At 34.8% G+C, this 11,105-nt stretch overlaps 1 protein-coding gene across 3 annotated transcripts in view; it reads left to right on the forward strand.

Moving 5' to 3' along the window:
- The window catches only part of MDFIC (MyoD family inhibitor domain containing), a 50,543-nt gene extending 41,832 nt beyond the window's left edge, over nt 1-8,711 (forward strand). For all 3 annotated transcript variants that reach the window (XM_074903127.1, XM_074903125.1, XM_074903126.1), the window contains exon 5: nt 5,118-8,711. In XM_074903127.1, coding sequence (XP_074759228.1) covers nt 5,118-5,365 — 248 coding nt within the window. In that variant the 3' untranslated portion in view covers nt 5,366-8,711. The remainder of the gene's footprint in view (nt 1-5,117) is intronic.
- Nucleotides 8,712-11,105: the final 2,394 nt, after the last annotated feature.

Genomic DNA, 11,105 nt, shown 5'->3' on the forward strand with positions numbered 1-11,105 from the left:
TCAGGGCTCTGCAGGGGCCCGAATAAACCCCCACAGAGGACCTCAGCTGCCACTTTGATTGAGGTTTTGCCCTTTCTGATTCTTGCTGTGAGACAGCAGAGTGCCTGGAGATTTGTTTTGTGTCTGAACTCGGTGAATATAGTTAGTAAGAAGCTGACCAAGGTCACCATCCTGTAAGTGAGCTTATTTACCATTGCAGACATGAAAACCTTTTATCATATGTGACCTGCCTGTTTGGTATGAAAGCTTATTGGGTCAGTTTGTGACGTGTTAGTGTCAAATATTACAAAAGCATCACAGATCAGCCTGTGTGTGTGTTTCTACATTTTCCACAGCTTTGATGGTTGATAGTTCCCTTAAAAGTCTGTTTCTTAAGTAGAGCTGCACCTTTTCATAAAAATAAAGAATAAGTGATAAAAAGAGAAGTTGAAATAAAAGAAATACATATTTCAATATTTAAAAGGAGTTGGATATCAGGGTAATACCTGTATGCAAAGGTTTTAGAAATAAAAAGTGGTATGCACATGCAAGTGTTTAAAGACATGAACAAAAATTAAAGTTGTTTTATTGTTGATGCTGTCTCTTTCCCTTAAATGAGCATAGCTGTTACAAGTGGGATAAGGTATAGAGTGGGGCCTTCTGAGCTTTGAATAACAGTGTGTAAACAGTTTTAAGGGATTTTAGACTATTTCTGTCTGGATATTGTCTGTGGTAACATTTATAACCCAGTTAAAGTAGATATATACATATACTGTATACACTTATAGTTAAATCAGCACAGAGTAGCTGTATGTGCGTGTATGATATAAGCAGCAAAACCTTGGATGAGTTGGTTGGGTTTCTATTTGCCTTGGCATTGTTTAACAGTTTTGATGAAGTTCCCTAACAAATCTGTAACTTTTGGGGATGTGCCAAAGGACTAAGGAAACACCTTGACTTATGTCAGTATTTAAAAATGCTGCATGGGATGACCCTTTAAAATTCAGGTCTAACTTTCACCCGAGGCAAAATGAAAGGATCATTGAAGAGAAGGTTGGCTGTCTGAAATCTCATCTTTTTTTCCACAACTGTGAATTGGTCTGATAAAATACACTGTAACTGCCTACAGATCAAGCCTGTCATAATTTATGCCATTCAGCATAGCTTTTGGGAGCTTGGGTCATAGTCAGCAAACATAGTACTGTGCTTTGGTTAAATCAAATGCATTTCATAAAGGAACTAAGGCAGATGTACTGTTTTGGGTTTTTTTTGGGTATAAAGTCTACTTCTGTACAGTGTTTGATATCCAACATCCTCACTTTTGTCTACTGCTGCATTTGTAAATGCAGCATTTCTCATTTAATTAGAGAAAAGTGTAATAGAAGAATTGAAAAGCAATGGAAGTTTGAGACTGTTGTGGTGTAGTGTAGAAGTCTTAAGAAAAAGCTTATCTTCATTAATGGTGGGCTTATGTAATGAGACATAGACTAATTTAATCTTTCTTTGTGAAAGTATTTAATGAAAACTTAAATCCCAAGAAACTTGGGAGTTAACTATTTATCAACAGTACTGCATCATGAGCATCAAGGCAGATGGACTTTGGTCCTTGATAAAGGCACACCCCTAATTCTTAATTGAATTAGTATATCTAATGGGAAAAGAAGAATGAGAAAACATCTAATTCTCAAACAAAAATAAAGAATGTAAAGAAATGGATCATTTTAATTTAGCATCTCTTTACTGTAATACAGTGTCATAACTGATACTATTATATAATCTCTTTATCGGAAAAGACTAAAATTTATTCAGAGTTTCCAGAAAACATGTTGTCAGACCTTAAGATTATCACGTTTACTTTTTTCCCAAAATTCTTCCCAAATAATAAATTAAGTTTAGTTCCAGCAGGATTAGTGCATTCCACTACTCACTCATCTGCCAAATCCATTAGGATTTTGATATGGTAGGGTCAAAGTGTGGAAGTTTAGTCTTTATTCTTAACATGTTAAAATAATTCTGAAATTTAAAATAATCGGTAATTTAAAATAGCCTTTTTGGTCTTGGAAGCAGGAAAGAATTTTTACAGAGTCTTGTGGAAGCAATGAAATACATTTTAGTGGTCTCCAACATGGTAATGAAAAACCTGAGGTCATCTCTTTTGGAGTGAGCTTTATATAGTATCTTCTTCACAGCTGGATTCCACTGATCATTACACCCTGCAACAGCAACCAAAGAAAGTGGGTTTTAACTGTATATTTTTTTTCTATGGAACTGACAGGTTGCTGTAGGAATGTGGGTACTAGAGAAGGGAGTGTGAGTTTTGTGTAGCATGTAGATTTGTTATTATTACAAAAAAACCACTGTGACTGTATCTTTTCCTTTTCCTTATAATTACAACTGTAGATAAGAAACTAAGAAGTTAAGAAGTAGGAGTCATACATGGAAGAAATTATTCTTTCACCCATTTTATCCAAATGTATCACAGACCTTTAGAGCAAGTTAGAGCAATACATTAGAGCAAGTTAGGTGGGACTAGGTAACAGCATGCTTTGTCAGGTGTTAAATAATTGCTGCCTGGATAGCTATTAAAAGTCAGTAACAGGAAGAATATAAAAGCATTATTATTTCGGGTTCGTCCTTGAAATGTGGATCAAAGTTTATGTTCATTGTACAAATGAGTCATTGCAAGAATGAAGGGAGCAGTAAAAGGTATCTCTATGTTAAGTGTTTGTGTAGGTTAAGTAAAATTGTTATATAAAGATTTTCTGAATGGTGAGTTTTGCCATCCTGAGAGAAGGAGATAAAATAAACAGTAGGTAAATAAATCCTTTTAGCATTTCAGTTAATGAAAAAGAGATGGAAAGAAAGACAGGGTTTCCATCATAGCACTAATGGCCAAAATTTCTTTCTATGACTTGGACCATTTTAGATAGTTTTTACCTTTGAAACACCTTTTGTTAAATCAACACAGCCTCTTCTTGTAAGCATTGATTCAGTATATTTTTAGATTAGGGGGAAAAAGGTTTTTCTGGCTCTAGAAAGTGCTTTCTGAGTGCCATCCCTTTTGTTTAACCTATGAGCCCTGTCTCTTGCCCATCAACAAATATGTATAGTATAATTTCTGTGAATTATTATTTCTCTCCCTGCAATTTTACATATCCCTGCATGATGCAGGAAAGATTTATTTGAGCATCTTATTTTCAATATTGATACACATAAAGTTTTGTTGCAGTGTTTTGTTTAAAAAAAATTTGTAAAACAAAATTTATTGTGGTATTAGGTTCTTGCAGCTGTGTTTTAAAGATGCAAAATAATAAAAACTTTGGTTCCTCAAATATGAAGGCTTCTTAGAACTCTTGGCTTCTTTATCTTTTTCTTCCATATTAAAAGAAAATCTGAAAGGAGATTGTACCTGAACAATTTTAACACCATCTCCATGACAACCAGCTAATTAATCGCTATTGGTCTGGCTTTGGTCCTCTTCAGTGAACTGATACTCCCAGCTTTATTTCACATATCTTCTGGGTTTTCTATGAAGGTCATTTATTTAGCGACAGTATTTCTTTGGGAAAAGCAGCCTTTTAATACAAGCAACAACTTCCTTTAAAAACAGCTCAGTCTTACCTGTGATTCCCTCCCAGTTTGCCTTCCTGCACAGTAGTAGGGAGTTTCTGACGTGTTTTTTTTTCCCTTCTTGTTTTTCCTGATATTTCCATTTTTTCTTTTGGGCTTAAGTGTTCATTATGCATATTATGACCACAGTGCAGTACAGGTATTACCAAGCTAAGTTTGGATTTAAGTAGTGTAATAAGTAGGAGAAGTCAATCCCCAGCACTGTGATGTTTAGAGTGGGCTCAAAGCTCAGGTAGTTGCTTTGCTTCTTGGGACAGATTTGCAGGTCTGAACCTCTGTCGCTACATTGCTGTAAGTGTTTGCACTTGCTCATGTAAAGTCAATGCTACACTATCCTGAAAAGTTTCTGCAATGTTAGGTACTTTGAGTCAAACAAGATACTTGTCATAATTGCTGCATCATCTTTTAAATTTACAAATATGTTTAGGAGGCTTAGCAATGTATTACTGTTGCAATTAATGGTGAGCTTTCCCCTGTGATAACCGTTTCCACCCTGTGAACTGTAAGAACATAATGTCTGTAGATGGTCAAACCAGTTGCCCATATAGCTCAATGTCTTTTTTTTCCTACCAGCCTCTTATAGCAGATACCTGTGATAAACTGTAGGGACAGGGAAAGGATGAGATGGTGCAGGATATTTTCCCCAGAACATTTTCCCAATCTTCAAATGTCTGTGGCTGTGGAATAACTGTTTGAAGTTATTCCATATATTTACTCTTTGGGTGCCATATTTTTGCAGGCAGTCTGTGGGACACCTCAGTTATCTCATGTAATTTAGTAGTACTTATGGGAGATGAATATTGATGTTCAGGTGTAGGTATGAACTCTGTTGAAGATTTAAGTAGTAGACTAAAAGGTTTGCCAAGAGATTTGTGTAGAAAAAGCAATAGAAAAATCTGTGTTTTGACTGAATGTTTTACATATCGTCGAAAATACAGATATAACTTGCTGTTATGCTTGTTTTAAGGTGTGCCTAAAACTATAAAGAAAGCAAAAATGTGGCAACTCCCTTATTTGTCTTCATAATTGGCAAGTCAACAAAACAGATTCAGAAGTGCAAGATGCACTGGGAGAGACTGGAAATAGTTTTATATAGTTTCTTTCATAAGCTGATTTTAAATTATTTTTTTAATTGACTTTGTGGACCTGCTGGAATAAGTTACAATTGAAGATAATAGATACGGATATTTTACATAATAAATTACTGGAGAAATGGATCCAAGCAGATGTTTAGTACTTGGCATGTGCATGAAGTGAAGTTGGGAAAGGAAACTTGCACAAAAACCAGTACTGAACTGGAGACAAGTTAGGCTGCAAAAATGACCGTGAAAATGGGAAACATGTTCTTTATGGTGTTAGATGATGTCTATTCTGAATCATTGTCTTTCAGCTACTTATTTAACAATGTGATATATTTAGAATAACATATTAATTATTTCTTCTTTCTTCTTTTTTTGTTTGTTTTGTTTGTTCATACATGACGTGCTACTGAACTGGTATGTATGAAGATTGCTGTGTTCACTGTATCCTGGCTTGCTTGTTCTGTGAATTTCTCACCCTCTGTAACATTGTTTTGGGACAAGCATCCTGTGGCATCTGCACATCGGAGGCCTGCTGCTGTTGCTGTGGGGATGAGATGGGGGATGATTGTAACTGCCCGTGTGATATGGACTGTGGCATAATGGACGCATGTTGTGAATCTTCAGATTGCTTGGAGATCTGCATGGAATGCTGTGGGATCTGCTTCCCATCATGAAATATTTATCCCTTTTTAATAAAACTGGAGAGCTTTTCTTTAAATACATTTGAAGAAAGACAAGGTAGGATTTTCATACAACCAACTGGTATTGCACTGTTAATTCTCTCTATATAATTTTTTTTTTAAAAAAGCAATGCTCAGATCTGTATTCTAACACAAATTGTGTAGTTTTGTATGTGAATTTTAAGCTACATTCCAGCTTCCTTTTGACTTTGCAAATGGAAGACTTTATTGAAACCGAATTATAGGCCAGATACCACAGGCTATATGAGGGCAAAATTGCCATTTCAACTGAGTAACAGGTTTTGGTCAGAGAAGAGACTACAGGACAAAGCCTTAAGTATTTGCCTTTACCTACTTTAATTTTAAACATTTCAATGCTGCCATGCATAACATGCCTTTACAGGCATTCTGAAAAGCAAAATCTCTTTATTTCATTTTCTTTGGCTTGAAAGCAACTTTGCTCTATTGTAAACTTCATTCAAAAATCAACATTGGGAATCTACTGTTGGTTTTGCTACAGTGGTCACATTGGCAATAGTTCTTTTGTTTTGAATATCTCATTGGTTTGAGAGAGATTCCTGGTATTTTCCATTGTCAGTATTGATTCTATGGGAAGATTTGGCAAACTAAAGTCAGTTTAAGTTTTGCCATGGACTACAGTACCAAGATTTTGTTGTTATCAATCAAGACAGAGTAGAAAACTTATATTTTATTGCAATACTAATATTACTTGAAATGCTTCTTTTTAGAAAGAGACTTTGGAAATATGTGTAGACATTAAATATATCCTTAGACTAAGAGACATACAAATCTTCAAAATTTGTCTATAAAAGCGAAATTATCAGAAGAAGCTAAACCTGTACATTAAGTGGCCCTGTCAGTATTCGTGGATTTAGAGCCACTGTCACATAACTTACATAATATTTATTTCTTCGTAGTGTGAAAAACTTCCACAGAGGATAGCAGAATTTAAACAGGATATAAAGACCAAATTAAAACTCACTTGTTCAGGGAATTCTGTCATTGAATGCAAAAAGCAAATGCAAAAAAGTTTTGTCTCAGATACATTTTAAGCATTATTTTTAAATAACTGTGTAAAGAAAGAACATTTAAAAAATTTATGCTTTCCTTTAAAAATAAAGGGATTGGGATTTAAAATGTTTGAAAAATACAGTTAGGATCCAGTGGACAACTTTATTCCTATTATACCATTAAGGTTTTCTGAGAAATATCTCTCTCTGTCATTGTAATTGTGAAATTAATTTGGTCCAGCACATAAAGAGGTCTATGGAATTCCCAGATTTAAGGAATAATGGTACCCATTTTCTTTACCATCTGCTAGTTTCTCTACGCTATGTCTGTAGCTCATTAACTTTTCTGTGTAAACCACCTACACATTTTGATCTAACAAACTTTCCTACCTACTTTCCAGATTTCCCATTTGTAGATTGTTGGATATTGTAAATTTAAGCCTTGTTACAGGAGTCATCGATAGCCAATTGTATATTTCTGTTGAGTGAATTGACCATAAATGTCTCTTACCGCTGTAGTGAATTCAGTTTATGCAAATGTGACAAGCTAAAGATCACAGGATTGTGAAGCTGTCAACAAATGGTCTGATATTAACTAAAGCTTCTCCCTGTGAACACTGACTAGTAGTGCCTACTACTGCAAGTTATCACTGAAGGTAACATAGCCAAATCCTCAACTATACTAGACGTTTTGCCTTAACATCTGCAATATTGTGGTCTATTCTGATGCAATGCAGATTTACTCAGAGGGTTTCTTATCTGTTTTTTGATAGTTACTACAAGAATTGATTCTTACCATGTTTTGGGTTTTTTTTCCATGTATTGGGCCAGATTCAGATCTGTGTTGCATAAACTAAATGCATTTAAGTGCATTTCCATTAATGTCAGAATTTTCCATTGGTTTAGCTCCAGCTAGAGAGCACAAAGATATTATGGTAATAGGCAGGCTAATAAGGAATCATATAGTTAAATTGATAAATTCCCTGAGCTCAGAATCAGGCCCATGGGGCTCAATTATGACTCCTAAAAGTCTGAACCACAATGGGAAGGGGGAAGAGGTGCCTTGGTTGAGTGGCAGTGCCTGGAGGCATTTTGCCTTTGTAAGGCATAATGCCTCTGGGGAAATTGGGGGCATCACAGTGAGCACTGGGACTTGATGCACCTTGGAAAAAGTCTAGATAGTGCTTCACCCATTGCAGGTCTATGGTTGACACCATGGTGTTGGGGACATGCTCTCTGGGGCTAAGCAGCACCATGAACTATTCTTCCTCATGTTCTTTTGGTCACGGAGAGGTGAATTATGGCTGTTTCTTGTCTGATTGTGTTTTTGGGGACAGGGAAGAGGACTTCTGGTCTCTTGTCCTACCCCAATGTCCATGCTCTGCTGGAGAAGTTCCAGTTTTGTGCTCAGAAAACTGCATATTTTCATATCAAGCTTTGTGGGAACACTGAATGTTAGTAAAAATTACTTTTACCACAGGATGATATAGTTTTACGAAAAAGAAAATACCAATCTAGGGAGCCCTTTGTCTGTATAAAAGTTTATCTATACAGTTTGCTCTGCACAGACCCTTATTTCTACTTATAGGAACTCAGAGGTTTTTTTGATTTACTGAAATTGTGAAAACCTGGGAAATGTATTTACTATTAAGCATTTACTTCCAGTACTGTTAAAATCCAAATAATAATTACAAGAACTTTGTTCATGCATATATGTGTATGTGTACAGACCCTCTCTCATACACATGCACACACATATATGCAGATATATTATTTCTTTTCCCATTTAATTTGTGAAATACTAGGAAGTGAAAATAGTGTTTATTAACCCTCATAGTGATTAGAAGTATCAATGTATTACGACTGAAAAAAATTAAAAAATCGTGTGATTTGTTTGACATTTAAATGTAATCTGCTACTGTTTGTCATAGAGATATTAGCACTTTCGTAAAATATATCTTTGTAGCAGAGACTATTAGTATGTAGTTTAAGGAATTCCTTTCTATATTTATATTCTTAAAGTCTGTTTTGTAATTTTCACTCTATAGGCAATCTTGTAAGCACCTTGTGTAATTAAAACAAGCAGAATTAGAAGGAGTCAAATGTGAAAATATAGTTTAAATAAAATTAAAACATCAGAACTCAACTGTCTATTTTATAATAGTTCTTGTGAATTTGTACAGTGTTTCGGTATGTAGTTCTGCAAACTGGCCCATTTGAAAAAATGGTAACTTGCTATTTGTATTTTATATCAACTGGATGTGCTATTCTCAAACACTATTTTGAAATAAAAGATCTTTATTTTGAAACTTTGGGATATCTTCTTTTTATACTTTTGCCCTGTTACTTTTCTGAATGATAATTTCATGTCTGATTTATCATATTTTTCTGGTACAACATTTCCTGAAGGCCTTGACCTTGGGGTGATTTGCACAGGGGTTGAGCCAGTACATGTGAATTGTTTTACAGGTGGAGCTAAACCAACCCAGGCACTAGAAGCTGTGTTAGAATGAATCTCTAGCAATAGAGAAGTTTGTCATTAAGAGGACAAATTCATTCCTTAGTAAAATTATGTTAATGGCATGAAATTCTAGTAATCATTAAATTTGGTCAAAATAAAAATTATTTTAATACATATGCAGCAACAGTCTTCAGTTTACTAAAAACAAGGTGAACAAGTAGTTGATTTGTAGTATTGCAGTAGACATACTAAGGACTAATGGCCTATGTGGTCTGTGAAACAAGGGCGTACACACAGCACCGCTATTTTAAAGTAAGTTATGTTTTTAAGATCAGTTAGTTTAAACACAGATAGACTATTTCAACTGTGATTTAAGCAAAGATTTTTTTTTCACGTTGGCTTAAGTTTAGTGTGAACATGCTCATGCTACTTTAAAACTGCAGAAACTGCATGTCTACAGTATTTTGCACTAATTTTTCTATGTCCATTTTAAATTTATTGAATGTTCTACCATGTCTGTGTATACATAGGCCCTTAGAGGGACTTAAAAACTCCCGATATGTCTCTTCTGGATGTTGCAGAGGTAAGATGTTAAAACTGACAGAAACTGTGCTTGAATGTCTACCATGAAGTCTTGCCATTGAGACTGTTGAGGCCAAAAGAATTGTGTAAGAGAACTAATAAATGCATATACAAATAGCACCATTTGAGACTTATTATAGGTATTTAGCTAGTATTCTAGATAGTTGTTTCTAGAAACAAATGGCTTCTGTGAAGAAGTACCAGGAACATTTGGGAACTTTAGGATTGAATATTGACTCTATTTCAGCCATAGTACTCATGTTAAGAACTGCTTCTTGAGATTACTGAATAATTATTTTTATAATCTAAATGAGAAAATTTTCTGAGCTATTCACAGGTTTTTAAAAAATTGTCTCAATGATCACAATATTTGATGTATATTCTCGGAGAGCAATGCCAATTGTATTGATGTATTTCCACTGTAAAGCTTTTGTCAGCAGTCTTGTAAGTTTCTGAAAGGCAACAGATATATGATAGAATGAATCATATATCTGAAATCTTACTCTCGGCCCCAAAAATAAATTAAAGATTAGAGAAATATCTCTCTGGTATCTTCTCTCTGTCTCTCTCTCTGTGTCTATATGTGAGTGTGTACACCATGTGTTGGAAGACTTCAGGTAGTGTTGATTGGTGACAGTAGTAGCTCTAGAATCCTACAGGCATTAGTCTTACTTTTTTTCCAACCTTCTAACCCTCCTGTCAGTTCTTACCACTTCTAAAGAGAGCAGGGGGACTTTAACTTGATTTTAGCATCAGGATATTGAAAGAAGTTCAATAACAATAATACCCTGCGCCCACTTCCATGATGCACTTGTTCACTGTGCTCAGTATACTCAAATGTGAAGTTGATTGCTTGTACAAAATTGAACCTCCTTATAAGCACTTGCTTATGCTATTTACCATTTATGTGGTGCTAGTGACATAAGAGGCCTTTCTTTTCTTTAGAAGTCTTTGATATGATGGGCTATTTCCACTATAGTTGGAAAGAGAGAAATTTCTCTAAATTACCATTAGCAAAACAGGCAGATGTTAAGTTGGAGTAGGTGATCTTAATCTCTGTATTTTTTTAGTATATCAGTTCACCTCACTTAATTTAGTAAAACACTACATACAATCCTGCTTGCCTCCTTTATGTATGTATATTATAGCAATTGTTAGTACATTACCATTTAATATTCATAAAAATGGGATGTTAGATGAAAGATTGTATGCTACCTTTTATACCTTATTTTACTAATTTTTATTCTGATATGCATATGCTATTTTAACTGACAAAATACTCCACTATAATTGAGGCTCTTTATATCATCTCAGTAGGGTATGTAATTGGTGCCCAAGCACTATACAATTCCTCTTCAATCAGTGGTGTAGGCTTCTGCAATTTGTCTCATCTCCAAGCTGCACGAAGTGACCACACTGTGAATACACTGTACTTCAACTTGCCTGTGTTTCACATTACAATCTTTTTCCACAGTGATACCTTTGTTTCTTTAGCTTTATCACAAGGTGATTTGTTTGTTTTTGTTGATTTTTTTTAATCTTTATTGTTCAAAGACAACAGAAAGGGTTTTTATTATGGAGGTCTAGGACAATACCAAGACGTATGTTATATTGTAAGTTATTTCTTCATCTTTTCTGTGTTCACTGCTATATAAAACTC

Source organism: Athene noctua, chromosome 3 (assembly GCF_965140245.1).
Source record: "Athene noctua chromosome 3, bAthNoc1.hap1.1, whole genome shotgun sequence".
Classification (NCBI taxonomy): Eukaryota; Metazoa; Chordata; class Aves; order Strigiformes; family Strigidae; genus Athene; species Athene noctua.